This window comes from Venturia canescens, chromosome 2 (genome assembly GCF_019457755.1).
Source record: "Venturia canescens isolate UGA chromosome 2, ASM1945775v1, whole genome shotgun sequence".
NCBI classification, from domain to species: Eukaryota; Metazoa; Arthropoda; class Insecta; order Hymenoptera; family Ichneumonidae; genus Venturia; species Venturia canescens.
In genome coordinates, this window is record NC_057422.1 from 20,119,233 (window position 1) to 20,137,386 (window position 18,154).

The window sequence follows — 18,154 nt, forward strand, 5'->3', positions numbered from 1 at the left end:
AAGTTGCAAGCTTCAGCGTCGTGCTCAGTGACAGCGATCTGTATATGGGTTCAGTGAGCTCTATCAGAGTTAAGCAGCCTCGAGCGAGGTCAATGCATGAACGGAAAATCGTTTAGCCGCGTTTAGCTAAGCGCCGGAATCGATTATGGAGCAGGAAGCAGTTTTTCCTCAGTTTCTCATGGCCCTATTCATTGTCAGCTGAAATTTAGGAAAAATATGAAATCGGAGTCTGATGCTGTATGGGTTGGGATTTCTATAAAGTATTTTCAGCCACTGACGAACTTCGAATGAACTTTTTATTGGGTACATACATACAGAAGTGGAGGGAACCACCCTAATTTTGGGGGGAACATTTTTTTTTATCCCATGACACCCTTTAGTATGTCACCACTGAAGAATAGGGTATTACACCTTTTTTTGAAAACTGTTTTAAAATAATCCTGTGATCGTAATAAACCAGTAGAATTTTTATTTCAATTTTATAAGACCGAAAACTGTCTTGAAAACTATTTTTTATTTATGATTTTCAATTTTAGCGCGGAAACGCTAGCCGCCATGTTTTTTCGGTTTGTGACGTCATTCCGTTAGTAAACAATACAATTGCGAAAGACCAAGTAATAAGATTTTTAAAAATAATGAGTTATAGTGGTATATCATTGGTGTCTCGTGCCTGAATGCAATAATACAAGTGTAAAAATGCCACAAAAATTGTGGATTCATCGCCACCATCAACATATTTATCATTGGTAGATTTGTACTATCTGCTTTCACAAAACCGTTTTCCATAATGCGATTTTAATCAAATGAACGATAAAAGTCCACAAACGTGCATAATAACTTGTAAAATTTCAAAATAACACAGAGCGCACAATAAGAATCTAGATTGTTTACTATCGGAGTGACGTCACGTTGGAATCCAATATGGCGGATGGCGTTTTCGACATTTGAAAAACAGTTGAAAAAAGATGATTTTTAAAATTGAATTATAAAATTTACATTGCATTTTTATGAATAAATATTGACGTTTCTCGTTTACTTTTTACGAAATCTATCATAATCATGCATTTTTATATATTTTTTTACATGGTGTAAAATACCCTATTAAGATAGTTCATGCACGAAACGATTTTATTAAGAAAATCTTGAAATTTACACAGAGTTTAAGTGGCTAGTCGACTGACACGTGTCAAATTTTAAAGGGTTCGTCTTATTGGTTATTGAGATAAAGGTGTTTAACCCTTAGTGTGCATCTGGGGTCAGGTTGACCCCAAAATTTTTTTCTCACATAAATAGCATTTACAGATGAGCATCTCATAAGTAAAACCTCCAATATTAAGAAGTCGTTATCCCCTCTCTAAAAGTAGAGAGCGTAGCCGCTTCATACTCCAAAATAAATACACTTTTTGGAACGGTTGCAAAGTGGACTATTTTTCCCTTAAAGCATGGGCCCTTGTCTGTAATACTCTGTAAGGATTTTTTTCAAAACTCAAAATTTAATTTTTTACGAGAGATTTAACCGAAAAAGTGCTTTTTACGCGCACTATCAACTTTGAGCACGTTTTTGAACAATGAAAAATGATTTTTTTGAAAATCCGACTTTGCAGCCTTAAAGTTGAATCAATTCACTGCAAAAAGTGACTAAACCTTTTATTCCGAAAAGCGCATAGTTATCGAGATATTCCAAGTCAAAAATGACCTGGAGTCAAAGTGACCCCACGTGCACGAAATATCTCGCTGAAAAGGTGTGCACATTAAGGGTTAAATATTAAGAAAAATACACAGGGTTATAGGGACTATGGGTAAAAAATCGTTTATCTTTCCATATAACGAATGAACGCTTCTTACGAAGTTTATGAATAACGTACACAATAACAATGAAGTATATAACGAAGGTCTGGGAAAAAATTCAAGACGATTGTCTTACTAGAAATAAAAATATATTACGTTGAAGATTGAACGAAATTGGTAATGAGCACTCGTATAGCCTCACATTTGCTTATTTCAGCATTTTGTTTCTTCTTGGCTCGGGCCATTCCCGTCATAGCCTTCTGTCTTTTCATTAATACTTTTTTCTCGATCCATTTCCCGGTGTGTTTTCCCTTTCCGCTCTCTAATGCGATTTTTTATATAAAAAACTATTTGCGCCAAGGACGAATGAAATTTCGGGTTCAGTCAGTGATGGGACCCCGATTAATCAATGGCTTGTAATTTCATTCGCCGTGAGACAAGTTGAAAAAAAATATTTACAATTTCTAATTAATAACACTGACTTTAATATAAAGTCACTATATTTTTAATTAGGGAATAAAAATCAATCGAATTTAAACACCCGTAAAATAAGATCCCTGGGGCGCCTTAAAGTGGGAGGAGACTTACATTTTTCATCATTTTTATCATTTACACTTCTGCATAACTGTCTTTTATTGTTTGAATTTAACCAATCAATGTAAAACAGTTATCATCTCGGCGGATTTACTCTCCTTCTCCAATAATATATTTTTATATTTTTTTCTCATATTAAAAGAACCAATCGAGTGTCAAAAGTGCGAGGATGGCCGAAGGGGCCAATTCGGCGAACGATCGAAGGGCAGAATCGTTCTGCATTTACTGTCCTTTTCGTCGCTCCGGTTCACGAACTTTTAACCGCAACCTGTCTTTTTTTGCGGTGTATAAAAATCAATAAATTCATCAAGTTCAAGCCCGTAATTCGTTTTCAATGAAAAAATACGATTCAAGTGCACTGACGTTCGAAGCTTGAACCCAACATCGTTGCTTGACCTTCGGCGTTTGGTACCTGCGGCGAGCCCCGTTGCTTTCATTTTCGAAAGGTGTTTTCATCTTATTGCTCTCATAATTTGAATTTAATCGTTAGTCCCATTACGCGTGATTACAGTGATAATGGGAACGTAAATTTTTATTAAAATGAGTTTTGTTTCCTTCACTTGATAAATATCCACACTGAATGATCAACTTTAAAAAATGTGTTACGATGAAGCGCGTTGGGATGTTTAGTTTTTCGCCGTTTTTATTTCTTTGCTGGCTTGGTGATATTTATGAATAAAGATCCAAACACACTGTCACAATGAATTTCTCGGAGCGAGAAATATCGACGTAAAAAAAATGACGGAAGACTATAAATTCTAGTTGAATTTCGATTGAAAGACGGCAACGCGTCACACGCGCAGTTCTCGGCCGAATAAATAGCTTTTCAAATTCCGAGTTAACTCAGTACGACTAAATATTCATTAGAACTATGGCGCGGGAATCCCGGGGTTTGGGCACGACCCGGTATCAATTATTCAACGATGAAACTACAAAAACCGAGAACAAGTTTAGGAACCAATGGTACGAGCAAAATCGAGAGCGTCTCGTGGCCAATCTGCAAGACGAAAAGCTCATTCGCAAAGCTCAAACTATCCGGGAAGATAAGGAATTGGAAAGACTGAAAAGAAAAAAGGAAGAAGATGGAAAAGTGTGTGCGCTCAAGACTCGACGGGCCTGGCCCATTTCTCATTATCTTTTTCTTCACAGATCGAAATAGTCCAACCGCTTCCGGCTTGGAGACCCCCCAAACCGGACGGTTCTGTCAATCTCGATGTGATGAAGCCCGTCGATCCTTCTGTACGTGAAATTCTCTATAACCCCGGAGAGTCGAGTTACATAACCACCAATAAATATTTGCGTCAAAGGTACGTTGAGTGTGTACGCGATGTATTGGATTTCAATGAAAGATAATAGAGGCTCGTTGAAAGGTGAAATGATGCGATAGACCGCGTTTCTCAGCTTTCCTCAAGTGCCGATTAATATCGCAATCAAATTTCATCGAAGTCTCTTATTGACTCGTAACAACTAGGAATTTCACCAATTTAACGCGTGATATAGAAAATTATGTGATTTCTATTGTAGAAACATCTAAAAAGAAATTTTAAGGCAGATCATGCCCGAAGGATCGTATTTTATGGGTGTTTAATTCCGGTCGATTTTTATTCCCTAATTAAAAATACAACGCCTTGAGATCAATGTCAGAGTTATTAAGGAGTTTCAGTACAGAAGTCAAAATATTAAGAAATTGATGAAATTTGGTGATAATGTTCTTCAACATCAAGTGCGAAAACTCAAATTTTTTCAAAATTTTCTTCTACTTAGTTATCGAGTAATTACGCATTAAAGCAGATTTCTCATGCCCGGAATGTATACCTATGTATATGGAAACGCTATGCTTATACACGTAAACTTTAGTGATCAATTACTCGATAACTGTGTAGAAGAAAAATCTTAAAAAATTTGTGTCGTCAAATTTGGCACTAAAGAATATGTTCACCAAATTTTATAAAATTTTGAACTTTTTGAATTTTTTAATTTTTTTAGCATGGATTAGCCTGGCAACATTGTATCGCCTGTACCGAAACTCCTTAATTAGTAATTGTAAATAAATTTTTTCAACTTATATTTTGGCGAATGAAATTACAAGCCATTATTTAATGGGGGATCCACCACTGACTGAACCCGAAATTTCATTGGTCCTTGTCGAAAATATTGTAATTTTTTATGTAAAAAATCGCATTAGAGAGCGCAAAGGGGAAATGGATCGAGAAAAAAGTATTAATGAAAAGACAGAAGGCTGTGACAGGAATGACCCGAGCCAAGAAGAAACAAAATGCTGAAATAAGCAAATGTGAGGTTATACGAGTGCTTATTACCAATTTTGTTCAATCCTTAAGATGATGGATCAGTCGGTAATCACACCTCGAATTTTTGAAATTGAAACTCTTTGACATCGTTCGTCCGATTAAAATAATAAAAATGTCATCGTACGCAGCACGATCGCAAAAATCCGATGACATTTTTATTTTTTCGATCAGACGAACGATGTGGAAAAATTTCCTTTTCAAAATTTGCAGCCATCTCTCTCGCACTCACGATTGTGATTACCGACTGATCCATCATCTTAAGAGGATGGATCAGTCCATCATCTTAAGAGGATGGATCAGTCGGTATTAAGAGAATCGTTTCGCGCATGAACTACCTTAAAAACATTTTCGAGCAACCGATTCTTTGGCGGTCACAAAAGTGATTGAATTTTTGTTGCAAAAAAAACCATTTCCAAACATTTATTCGCGCTGACATAAAAATTCAGAATTCTTTTGGTTATTCTCGTTATATTTTCGTGGAGATTTCCGATTCTCGGACCTTGAACGTTCGACCTTCTGATAATCCGTTTTCAAGGTATAAAGACAAACCGGAAGATCGATATTACTTTCCGGATTGCACGTATTGGTTGCACGGTTGGCGTCTGGGTGATCATCCACCAGTGCCAGGGACAAAAGTCGGCCGAAAATCGATTATCCGCGCATGGTTTTATCGACGTAACGGTGTGAACATGAAACGCGACGATCCGAAGCGAAGTCCTCAATCGATAAATCCGAAAAATTTCAACGATCTACTTACATACTGAAATTGGCTATTAAAGAACAAGAAGAAGAAGAAAAAAAACAAAACAAAAAAAACATGAAACAGTGAATTTTTGAGAGGAGGTATGTCGTCGTCGATCGTAGCAAATTAACGCGACAGAAATGTCAGGGTTACGAAAAATTCAAGTATTCAGCGAGGCTAGAAAGCCTTCGAGGGTTCACGATCCTTGAACGGACCGAGATAAAAACACAAAAAAAAGGAATAATTGTGAAAAATGGTGAAAGAGCCGACCGAAGCGATTTCCAATACTTCCATGCCCCGATGGTATCAAGATTTGTCAATTCCTCAGGTGAATCAGCGCTCGTGAAACGCAAAAAAATATAAAAAATGCACCTTCCAAATGTATTTCGTAATCGTTGATATTTTTTATACTTTATACGATCAACGAATTTACAAAACGCAGATGGAGAACGTTTTTGCCCTCGGTGACATCATACGCGTCGATCATCTCGAAAAGGTCACTGGACGGACGCAACGTGCACTCGGCGATATCGGCGTAACGTCTACTTTTGTCAAAATTTCTCCGCAGCAGATTAAAAAATTGAGACGCTCCACCGATCTCGATCCCGTGAAATTTCTGTCCGAGATTTATCGCATCGTAACAGGCGAATATTTTACAGACGAAAATTACAGTACGTATTAATTTCTTTTTTGCGTTTTACATCGCATTCGTGCACATTTGTGCTTGGAAATTTAATTCTTTCATTACTCGCGCGAGTAGAATTCCTTTCGAACTTTCACTGGAGCTCCAACGAACAGTTGTTTTCATTTGGACAAAATTGGAAAGTATTTTGTCCTCTTTTGCATAAGGAAATCGTGAAAAACTTTCGATATCTTTGAGACGTGAAAAAGAGTGTTACGATTTGTCAAAAATAATAAAAAACACTTATTCTAATCGTGAAAAGCCTCGAATATAGTCGAACTCCGATACGAATGCTCGGCTTCCTAGAAATTTCAAATTTTACAACGATAAGTTGTTCAAAATTTATAGAGACGATGAGCTCGAGAAGTTCACCGGGTCTGAGAGACACTGAATAAAACCTTGCATATTGAGTTTCGAAGAAATTTCGTCATCAGCTCATGCCATTACTCTTATTCTCACTTGAAAATTAATCGAGAAATTAATAGAGCTTCGTTCGATAAATCGCAACTATATCGGGTCTCGGAGACCCGGCACGTCCGAGCGGGCGATAAAAAATATGTGTGCTGCGAGGATCAGAACTGGAATGAAAATTTGGGCTATCGGAGTTCTTATGCTTCATTGGCTTTCGAGCTTTTACGTTGACTCGATGTCAGCTGGATGCATGTTATCAAAATTCCCATACCGCCTCGTAGACAAAAGTTTTTAGCCACCGAAGAAAAACATCGACGTTTCTCTCATATTTTATCAACGGCGAGGTTTTTACCCTCGGATTTTTTCCCAGTTTATACGTAAATATTCATACAAAAAAGCAGATGTGACGAGTATTTGATGCCCCAGAGTTGTGCGGATAAAGTTCATTGAACGGCAAACTTGATTCTCATGAATCGTTCGATTCTTCGTTTCATTAATTTTTTTTTATTGCAGAAAAAACGTACGATTGCAACGAAAGGATTATTCTATCGGCTATAGCTTTCCTGCTACTGCCGGAAATAGTCGTCGAATTGCATCGCCGGCTTCCTATGGGCGTGGCTCCAAAATTACCTCCAAAACGTGAGAAAGTGAAATATTTTTCGAAAAGTTATCGGACTTGCGAGATCAACGAGTCGTCTCCAAAAATGAGCTATTTGCTTCATTATTGAAGATGCGAGAAAACAAATTTGGAAACAATTGAACGCTTCACCGATTCGGCAAAGTTTATCGTGATACGTGTAAACTGATAACACGTTTATCATCAGTAGACGCGACGTTTGACCCTGACTCACTCCGATTTTTACATCACTTTGCATGTTCATTACGGTTAGAGCTTTTTTGTACGGCCTATGAAGTTGATTTTTAATCTTCATCTCTACTACAAATTCAGAAACATTCGAAAGCTACTTTCTTCTCGTTTGCAGTTTGAGTTCGCCAGGACGAAGCGCATTTATCTATAAAATCACTAAGTTTAACAGAAAAAAGAAAAAAGTCGAGAGTTTATCGTGAAAAAACTTTGTTTTCGATCTTAAATGATGCCAAGTTATGAGAAGCGGACGATTAGAAAGATTTTTCGTTACGTTTGGACGATGATAAGCCCTGAAATAATATTTCAATTCTCACAGCCGTGCGACCACCGCCCGTGGAACCCCGAGAAAAAGGGCACTCGCCGCTCGTCGAACCTCGATCCACGAAGCCGGAGTGGATATACAAAAAGGAATTATTCCTTTGGAAAAAGAAGTGCGAGGAGTTGCCAATTCCTCGGGTAATTTTGCCCCCGTTCATTCCCTATTCGGAGCAAAGGAATGCGGCGATAGATCAGTCGATAGAAAATAGTGACGAGGACGTCGAGCGCAACGAAGATCAGCCGGAAGCTTATCGCAGTGAATTAACTGATAAGGAAAAAGATAATGAGCCCGAAAAGGAGGTGAGTGAGAACGTTGAATCTCGCGACGTGGTTGAACACTTGCCTGAACAATTAGAATCTCAACAGCGCCCGAAAATCAGTGAACTCAACAGAGAAACTAGAGTTGATAGCAAAATTCGAAAACGGAGAAAAGTCTCTGGGAAAAAGTCAGGCCAACATCGGGCCTCTCCCATTTTGGGCAAAGAGAACAAGAAATCGATTAGAAAAAAATCGAAAAATGAATTGTCCGCAGAGAGCGTAGAACCCGAAGAAGCCAAAGAAGAGTTGGCGCCGAGAAAGAGTAGAAAAACTCGTGCAAGTAACAGGCACAAAGATTTGAATGGGCGTCATAGGAAATCGAAATCCCGGAAGTCAAAGATAACCTCTCAGGCAAAAGCTAAAGATGACGATGTGATTATGGAAGATAATGAAATCCATGACGATCGAAAGCAAATGCATTTCGAGAAGAGGCCTCTCCAAGATGGCAAAGAAACGCATCTGATCGTCGCTGCTATTTCCGAAAACAAAGATTCGCCGGAGTTATCAATAACTCGAGAGACGAGTGGCATCGCTTGCGTGACGCCTGAGAACAGCGACGAGGATTTTTTCCAAGCCCTCAATCTTGTTGAATCAAAAAAATCGTATCCCCGCGGCAGGGAAAATTTATCGCGCAATTGGCAAGAATGGTTTCGGGATGTTGACGAAGAATTTATGAAGGTTGAAAAGGAGGCTGACAAAATATTAAAAAGCGTAGAATCTACTCTCAGACTCATGGGACCGGAAACGAGCTGCGATCCTTGTTGCAGCTGCAGACAAACTAGAAAAGCTAACGTCAAATATCATAAGACGAAAACTCCTCAGATGGTCATTGAATCGGTAGTCACTGATGGAGAAAAAAATAAGTAAGTTTATCACATTACCGAGTCGCCAAAGCTATGCCAAACAAATCCATACAGTCTTGAGGAATTTTTTTTTCATCCCTCATTATATTAGATATAATTGCATTTAAGGAGGGTGGCTACGTTCGTCAAATTGATAAGAAATTGATCAAATTTGGTGATAATGTTCTTCAACATCAAGTGCGAAGACACCATTTTTTTCAAAATTTTCTTCTGCTTAGTTATCGAGTAATTACGCAGATTTCTTATGCCCGGAATGTATACCTATATATATGGAAACGCTATGCTTATACACGTGAACTTTAGTGATCAATTACTCGATAACTGTACAGAAGAAAAATCTTAAAAAATTTGTATTGTCAAATTTAACTCTAAAGAATATGTTCACCAAATTTTATTAAATTCTTATCATTTTGAAATTTTTAATGTATTTTACATGGTTTAGCATGGCAACATTGTATCGTCCCTAGCCACCCTCCTTAATCTGCGATACACCGTCGATTACGAGGCAATTACAACAGATTATTCGAAATTAATTTTTTTCGATGAATTTTTCACGCCAATTAGTTTATCACCAAAATTTAATCATTAAAATTGAATTAATTAATATTAATTAATTAGTATTTTATAATTACACCGGCGCACACCAATTTTGAGTAAATTGCAAAAAACTGCTAAAAATTTCAAATAATCGCATTTTGGGTATTCGAACATCTTTCTTGACCTATATAATGCATGATTTTCATGTAATTTGATCCGCTGAATCAGAATTCGGAGCCAGTTCAGTACCTGCACCCACTAATTTTGAGTAAATTGCGAAAAACTACTAAAATTGTAAAATAATCGCATTTTTGAAGTTAAAAATTTTTTTTTCACCCATATCATGCATGATTTTTATGTAATTTCATGCGGTGAATTTAAATGCAGAGTTATTTTAGCTTATACACCTTCAAAATATTGAGTAAGTAAAAAAAAAACGCATTTTTGAGCACCAAAATTTTTTTTGACCTTTATCATGCATGAATTTTATGTAATTTGGTGTGCTTAATTCGTATATATTTTCATTGTTTTTTGTGGATGTTGGAAAAGATGCAAGAGTGATGCAGAAAATATGAGAAAAGAACTTTATAGACATCACACCGTTCTTCTTGTATAACGAACTCTTTTTTCCTCAAATGCTCGGATATTAATAAATAATTTAATTTAAAGAAAAAATTTTTAATATAATTTAATTAAAAATAAAAATCAATTTAATCAATAAAATGAACAAAATTTCAGATACGTCGTTGGTTCATTGGTGATGAATTCACCTGCACCGAGCCCTACCGAATCGACAGAAAATCTTACGCAAATTATTCCATCATACGAAAAAATAGTAAAGAATAAGATTATCAGTGGGGTGATTAACGAGAAGGGAGAAATGAATTATTACGTGAGCGGAGTGTCCAAGGAGACGGAGCACGTGCCAAGAAAGATCGTGGACCAATCGATCGCTGGAAAAGCAGTAAAAAATGTGCCACCGTGTGGCTGTGCGATCGAAAAAATGATAAACGAGGGTATTCTCGAGATCACGAGCGACGATAACATTCCATGGACCAAACAGGACCAAATTTGCATCGGGAGAAAATACCGCCCGGAAGCCAGCGGTGCTACCTCTTGTCGAGATTATCCCAATGATAGAACCTGCCGAAGAAATCCTTTTAAGAAAATAGTTGACGAACAAATACGAGCTAAACTTCGAGAGAGAGAAAAATCTACTCGAGACGCTTGGCCTCCGGAAGAAAAAAGAATGTACAGCATGGCAGACTTCCAACCTTGCGGGGACGAAGATGGAATGGCTGTTTGCGGAGGTCCTTGGGGTGCTATCAATATTCCGGATGAAGAAGAACTCGCGCGCAGAGAAGCCGAAGCGAAACGTATTCTCGAAGTTCGTTATGAACGTTTACTCAATTTTTCCCTCAAATATTTTCAGATTACACGTTTGACTTGAGTTTAGTCTTTTGATTATACTCTTTTACAAAACCTCCCTTCGCACGACGAATCAAAACTCGTTTTCCTGACATTTTGGACCCTGCAAATCACTCGTAATCGGACTCTTTCGATTAGATCTGACACTCGCGCGGAAACAACAAAAACCCATTTTCGGAGCTTCGAGTGATAAGTTGAAACTGTCGATTCTTAAATTTATTTTTTTTTTTAGATTTCCAAATCGACGTTATCATCTCAATAGCTTCGATTATAAGTTTTGCCAATCGACTTATTTCAATTCTCAGTACCGAATTGGACAAAGTACTATCAATTATTCTTCGTGTAAAATTCCCACGAAATCGTTCTCCTTGCTCACTAAATTTATTTAAATGGAATCGAGGTCGTAGTGAAAAAAAGTGGATTTGAAATTCTCCGATTATGTTTCCGTTGCTTGTTTAATTGCTTGTCTAATTTGCGGACTGAAATTCCCCAAAATTCAGAGTCCACCATGCGGTGATAAGCCAGGACGAGCGATCTGCGGTGCACCGTTTGGAGCTCGTCATCCGATACCAAAAAAGCCAAAAAAAGATGAAGATGAGGATGATGAAGAGGAGGATGAGGAAGACGCGGAAGAGAAGAAGAAAAAGCGGGTTCGGGCGCCACGACAGAGGGCTGCGGAGACGAAGGCGGAGGAGAAGCAGCTGAATCGTGATCCGGGTTGTTCTGCGGTGGTCGACAAAAGTGGCAGTGCCTTTGAATCGAAAGACACACCTTCCGGCCCCGGGAACAGAAAAGAAAGTTCCCGTTTGGCTAAGACAGCCGGGCGACTTGGAAAGAGGAAAAAATCTCCGGCAGAAAAGGACGAAGTGAGGGCCAACGCGATGAGTAAATCCAAGAGCACGACGCTGGATTTGCGCTCGGAAGAATTGCAGCCGGGCAGTCCTAAAGGGAGCAGCGAATTGCTGCAAACGGACAGAACTCACGATGACGAAAAAAGCCGATTGCACGAGATGAAGAGATTGAAGAAAGAATGGAATCGCTCAAAAATAATGGCCAACAAATTGATCGCTTCGCCGGCCGTGCTTCCGGAGGAACAGCCCAGAAAATGTCAGCGCGAAGGCGAACCATCGAGTTGTTGCGGAGGCCGGCAAATATTTTCTAACCCTAAACCCGAAGACTCGCCTTCCCCCGGCGAAGGTCCTTTCGGTTGGCGAACGGAATCGGAGCGAGCTTTACCAGCAGAAAAAACGTTAACGTACCTGGTGGAACCAGGAGCTCCGATGGACCGAGTTCCCGTCCGGCCAGGAGGCAAACCATGCGAGTGTCGTGAGAACAGAAACGCCAAAAAAGTGCTGCTCTACAACGTGAGTGGAGTAACGAGAAACGGAAAGAGCAAACGTGACGAAATCATTTCGCGAGTCATCGACGGTCTCATCTACATAACTCCAGAGCCCAGTGCACGTAACAGTGAAGAATACATTCCTGAATACGAACTTTACGAATCACCCTACGAGCACTGCACGAGAGATAGAAAAAATGAAGAGTTCAAGTACATCGAAAAATATCTCGGACCACCGAGTCTAATGAAGAAACAAGAGAGGGGTCCTAAGCCGTGCGAGTGTTCGACGGGAAGAGAAAAAATTGTTGATTCCCATCGCGTGGAACCGAGGCCCGCTCACGACGAGCCTGAAGAAGTGAGAAACGTGGCGGTTCCAAAAGATACGAAAGCCGTAGAAAAATCTGGAAAGTCGAGAAAATCGTCGAAGCGAGAAGAAGAAGAAGTGAAAAGGACAGGAAAACGTGGAAAATTGAAGAAATCTTCGAAGCAAGAAGGGACGAAAGACGCTGCTGCAAAAGTCGGGCAGTCGAAGCAAGCGGATACGAAGACCGACATTAAATCCGGAGAAGCGGCGAAGAAAATGTCGGATCGTGAAGACACGAAATGGTCGAAAGCCTGCGAAGACGAAGGCCTCCTGGAATTTTACACCCGCTGTCGTGACAACGTTCCTTGCTGGTTGAGGTGCGTCGAATTCACCAAGTACGGTTGCTGCACGATGCCAAAGAGGCTGCAAGTCAAGAGGCCAGTTTGCGAGTGCAAGTACGAGAGAAAAATAGTAAAGCGAGACGAAGAGAGAAAAAAGTGGTTGAGTCGTCAAGAGAAGCTCAAGTCGTGCAAGAAACAAGCGTTCGGTGGAGTCGAAGGAATCTCGAGGCCGATGCTGACCGAAACGAACCTCATTGTATCGGATGTTAAAGAGTTTCCTGGGCTGGGAGAAACCGAGGATGACGCTCGATACTGCATCGATGGCGTTAAAGAGGATTTTGTCATGGCACCCGGAGAGTGTGTCCTGTCCGGGATAGGAATGCACACACCGGCCACGACGCCGGAGCCGAGCAAACCTAATTTACAGATTCCCCGACGTAGCCCAACGACTTCTAAGCCCCATCGTCATTGGTCACCGACGACGCTCAGAGGCTCACAAGGAGTTTCGAGCACTGTAGAAACCTTGCAACTGAGACCGTCGTCCGAGCCAGGTTGGGGAGAGAAAGTTCGGGATGGAAGAGAGGCGAGGGTCGATGTTTTGTTTCAGAATGATCAGGTCGATAAAGATCCTGCAGAGTTGAACGAATTTCGTGCTCGATCCGACGCGAATGAGAGAATCAGTAGATCGAATGGAAAACGCAAATCTGCTAATCGCAGAGAAGCGAAAAGAGAAACAGGCAAAGGTCAGCCCCATCGGAAAAGCAGAAAATCCACGAGGAGCAGCAACACGAAGAAACTGGAGCCCGAGAAAAGTTTAAATCGAAATGACCCTGGCAGAGATCAAGGTCACGGAGACGATGACAGAAAAAGCAAAGATCTTACTCGTCGCGGTAAGGACAAAGGTGTTGATTTCAAAAAACCACATTCCACAGATCCAGTGGAAGAACAGTCCCCTTACAAATCAATGGGAGCCAGCAGCACCCCATTGAATAAAAGTCTATCCGAAAGCGATCGCGGACAGAACATCGGAGACAATGTTACCAAATCGACTGGAAAGACTTCACCAGAAAACGTCGATCATAAATCCGTTGATCACATAAGTGCTGATCATCCATCGAAGAAAGCAGTAGGAGGTGATCTCAAACGGCTACTGCAGGTAAACGGAGGATGACGAAAATATTCTATGTATCAACCGATAGCATATAAATTATATATTTCTATTGAAAAACTGTCAAAATACAGTTATTCGCTTACTGTGATAATTATCATTTTACATTTGTTCGAAATTTTCGAAGTGGCCAACTTTTTAAATCGCTTCTCACTGTCTTCTCCTAAAATGGATAAGTCTTTAGCCACTTTTTATTAATCGCATCATTCATTTAAATTGCTGAAAATTCATTTGAAGCTGCTGCTTATACGGAGAGAAAATTTCACTACTAAAAACTACTATGGTGCCATAGAAGTAGGCCATAGAAGTAGAAGTAGGAATATCGGTAATATTTATTAATTCTTAGGAACATACATAGTAACTTTTTGTGAAGCGACTCGATGAAAATTGATGAGTGATGTCAAAATAAATACATCGGTACACATGTATACCGGTATATTATCGTACAATCGCGAATGAAATTCTGTTATTTACGATAGTAAATTTCTAAACACTTTGGTGTATGATCGATGCTTGTGTTCGAGCTCCTCAAATTTTATTATGTTCAACTGTAAATTTAAATTGTGATAATAGTACTAAGTATAGCAAAATGGCATAACAATTCTACTTGCCGGTTCATCATCGAGTCAACATAAATTTTACAACGTTTACTTGGTGAACTATGTTAGGAAAAAATAGCACAGTTTAAGGTGGTTCCTCCACGAGACAGTTAAGAGCATGGATCAGTCGACTAACCTCACCTCGAATTTTCGAAATGAAAATTCTCCGCTGTCGTTTGACTAATCAAAAGAAGGCTCTGTCAGCGGACGCGGAAAGATGGCAAAAATACGCTGACAGGGGCTTTTTTTTACTGATCGAACCGTGTCGAACATATTCAATTTCGAAAATTGCAGCTATCTCTCTCGCACTCACGGTGACGAGATAGCGATTGCTCCATCACCTTAAATTAGGAAACTATTTAAACTTAGCATACGTATTGTTTAACATATGAACAACGCCTCTAGAAAATTTTAACAAGTTTCACCATCCCGAACCCAAGATACATGTAATTGAAATTGACTCAATTAACACGTAACATATGGACCCATGCATAAGCAAACAGCACATTATTAATTCTACCGCTATTACTAAAATTAGGAAGTTTATAAAAAACAAGGAGGAGCTGGAGCAGGATATCACAGATATTGTGAAAAAAAATCAAGGTGATTGATCATCTAGTTTGACAGATATAGTCTCGGGAAGTTTTTGACGGATAGTTCCGTCAAAAAGTTTACTCTCGCGATGTCAGATCAAAAATACTTTTAGAATAAATTTTACGAAAGCAAATGATATTTGTATCATATCTGCTGGTACCGAGTACGTATATAGGATCTTTACAAAGTTATTGATTACGATTCGAACGAATTATCAACCCTTTTAATATGCAGACGGTACATAACTTTTGGTTGGGGCTGTCGCAGAGGATCAAACTTAAACCTTTGTCACAGAAAAATTCGCAATTAAAAAATTTTCATTCAGAATTGACTTGGAAATTACAATATTTTTGATAAAAACCTTCACAATGGGCGATATAGAACCCCAATACCATGGCAGCATAGTAATTCTTACTATTTTTTTCTCTCCGTGTATTCTTTATTTTTCAAGAATTATTTGACTTGAAAGATTATTAACCCTAGAACGCATGACTGGGGTGTGAGCACACCCCACGCGAACTTCAAACTACGCTCCCGTCCTAACAAGCGACATTATCGACTGATTATCGACGGATTTTTTTATATATAAATTCAATTGAAATTAGTTTTATCGAACATCATTCTTTTCGTTATAAAAAAACGAAGAAAATGGTGTAGGATAAAGTCAGTTTAGCATCGTAGGACCGGATTTATAAGCAGAAAAAGATTGGGGTGCGTTCAAACCCCGGTCATGAGGTTGAGGGTATGAAAAAAGGCACATGAGGTGTAGGGTTAACGACGATTAATCGGATATTGTAGTTTCATTTCTCCCTGCGAAAAACTCGACGTGCAAATCGTGAAAATGATTCGTTACAATAAAAATTGACTGGTTGTGCCTGCTGTGCACTTCGGTTTTCCAACGTCAGACGACATTTTTCAATTCTTCCATTAAAATAATCAAAGGGGAGATTCTACATTTTTTAGATTTTTGTCAATTCGTCTAAAACTCGGACACTGCTAACTCTCTTTGTTTCCGGGGGATCTTCCTTACAGTTAATTTCTTTTAAAACATTTTCGGGGAAAAAATGACTTGATTTTCTATTGAGAAGCGATTAAACATTTTTGGCAAAGGTGTGTGCAAAAAAAAGATTAAACGAACGGAATATTTTCATTCGCCACAGGCCGAACTCGAAAAAATGGCCAAAGAAGGTTTCCTCTTCGCGAAGTTACCAGCTTGTCATTTGATGCCGCAGTTGCAATACTGGATCATGTACAGGAAAGGATTCGGTTGTTGTGCGGACGAAAGAAGTTATTTAATTTCTTATTGATGATTTTAGTGTGCCCATTGACAGACCCTTTTAAACTTTAAATGCCGATTGATTTTGTGGATTTACAGAAAATCTGATGGAACACAGCCTCAAGGTATGGGAATCGGTACAAAAGCCAAAAAAAATGAAAGCTCCTGAGCTCAGTATCCTGAAAAAGGGCCCGAAGAAATTGACTTACGACCAAGCTGCTGTGGTCAAACGAGAAGTGAGTTTTTATATGCATTTTTTCGGAATTTAGTTTTTTTTCTAAGACAGTTTGTTCATAAATCGATCGATTCGAAAATTGGATTTGACGACATCGTTGTGCGATTCGCTTACAGGCTCAAATGAAAATTGCACAGTTCTACAGTCAGCTTCGCAAGGCACGAGTTCTCCATTCCCGCACACTGTGGAGTTTAATGGAATTTGGAAAATTCCCTGGGACTGGATTCAAAAAAGCATTCTTTACGTATCAGCCCAGCAAAGAGTCAGACGGATTCGTATTCCGACCATGGACCAATTCGGAAGAAGCTGAAAGCTCGGAGGCTGGTGCTTGAATACACGTCGTGTGAAAATTCCCCTTAATCAATTTGATGTCCATAATCCTCGTTTTTTGTAATGAATTATTATACGGCGATTTGTACTTTAACAACCAACGTTACATTTCCGATTCAGCAGTAAAGTCCCAAGATTTCAAGATACATTTTTTATTACCCTGTCAGCGGTCCCCGACTTTCCAGGGGACCCTCTTTCGTCAAATTTGTAAAAAAAGCGACCCTCCGTTGGAGAGTCACTGTGATTGTGACATCACTTCGTTGTGATCCCTCCAACGGAGGATCACGGTATAATTTTCAGGAATTTGGAAAATAATTGTTCATAATAATTAGATTATACATCGAATCGGCCATGTGTTAGTCATTTTTGCATAATCTTGAGCCCGTGCAAAGTTTTTCTCAGCAATTACGTCACCGATCGTGCTGATTTTGGGCGCAATCGAAAGAGAATTTCTTAATTAGCTGAAAGTTCAATTTTCAAGTTGCGACATAACTCCTGAGTTTCGTAATTCAAGAAAATGACACGTCAATTTTACCCCCACCACCGAGAGATAATGTAGTCTCGGCGAGAGCCTCGGGCCAGCAGACGACAGGGCTGTCAATGTACTTGTCCCGAGACTCTACCGAGTCTCTTGATTATTTCGACCAACCTTTTTGTGTGCATCTGTTTTTCCTTGTCGTTCTCTTTTATCTGTCTTGCTTGTTCCTTCTTTCTTTTTGGGCCGTTCGTCTGGAAGGATAGCTGACTATGCTCCATTTCTTGTCTCTTCGATCGATCACCGTATCCCTCATCGACGAGTGATTTCCTTTTCCTGGGCGCGCACTTTGTGAGGAAGGATTAAAATGGAGTTTAATTTTTGGAGTTATTATTATTACTTTAATATAATTGTAATTTTTCCTTTTTTTTTATTTGTTTATTTTATTTTCGTTTCATGACTGTCATGTGTAGTCATATGTATTTTCTTAAATGTGAAGGAAAATAGACTATGGAATTCATATACGTCTGATGATGTGAGTTCGTTGCTACAAGAGCGCGCGAACAGCAAGCGACGAGCAGCGACGTCAAGCAGCGGTTGACAGAACCACGTAACTGTCATCAAATGGACACGCA

General features: G+C 39.3%; 2 protein-coding genes across 2 annotated transcripts; both read left to right on the plus strand.

Annotated features, from left to right (window-relative positions):
• The first annotated feature begins 3,425 nt into the window (after nt 1-3,425).
• On the plus strand, nt 3,426-5,662 carry LOC122407322 (protein ATP6V1FNB). Its single transcript, XM_043413454.1, has 2 exons — nt 3,426-3,689; nt 5,227-5,662. The coding sequence occupies exons 1-2, from the start codon at nt 3,601-3,603 to the stop codon at nt 5,453-5,455; spliced, it is 318 nt and encodes a 105-aa protein (XP_043269389.1). The 5' UTR covers nt 3,426-3,600; the 3' UTR covers nt 5,456-5,662.
• Nucleotides 5,663-5,686: 24 nt separating this feature from the next.
• Nucleotides 5,687-17,190, plus strand: LOC122405703 (uncharacterized). Its single transcript, XM_043410598.1, has 9 exons — nt 5,687-5,761; nt 5,876-6,104; nt 7,040-7,165; nt 7,711-8,893; nt 10,169-10,817; nt 11,359-13,998; nt 16,364-16,490; nt 16,579-16,715; nt 16,831-17,190. The coding sequence occupies exons 1-9, from the start codon at nt 5,687-5,689 to the stop codon at nt 17,044-17,046; spliced, it is 5,382 nt and encodes a 1,793-aa protein (XP_043266533.1). The 3' UTR covers nt 17,047-17,190.
• The last annotated feature ends 964 nt before the right edge of the window (nt 17,191-18,154 follow it).

Excerpts from the sequence above, each read along its gene's own strand:
- LOC122407322 (XM_043413454.1), top strand. The coding sequence starts at position 3,601 with ATGAAGCCCGTCGATCCTTCTGTACGTGAAATTCTCTATAACCCCGGA. Across the intron at positions 3,690-5,226 it reads AATAAATATTTGCGTCAAAG|GTATAAAGACAAACCGGAAG; the intron begins GTACGTTGAGTG and ends TCCGTTTTCAAG.
- LOC122405703 (XM_043410598.1), top strand. The coding sequence starts at position 5,687 with ATGGTGAAAGAGCCGACCGAAGCGATTTCCAATACTTCCATGCCCCGA. Across the intron at positions 6,105-7,039 it reads TTTTACAGACGAAAATTACA|AAAAAACGTACGATTGCAAC; the intron begins GTACGTATTAAT and ends TTTTTATTGCAG. Across the intron at positions 16,491-16,578 it reads TTGTTGTGCGGACGAAAGAA|AAAATCTGATGGAACACAGC; the intron begins GTTATTTAATTT and ends GTGGATTTACAG.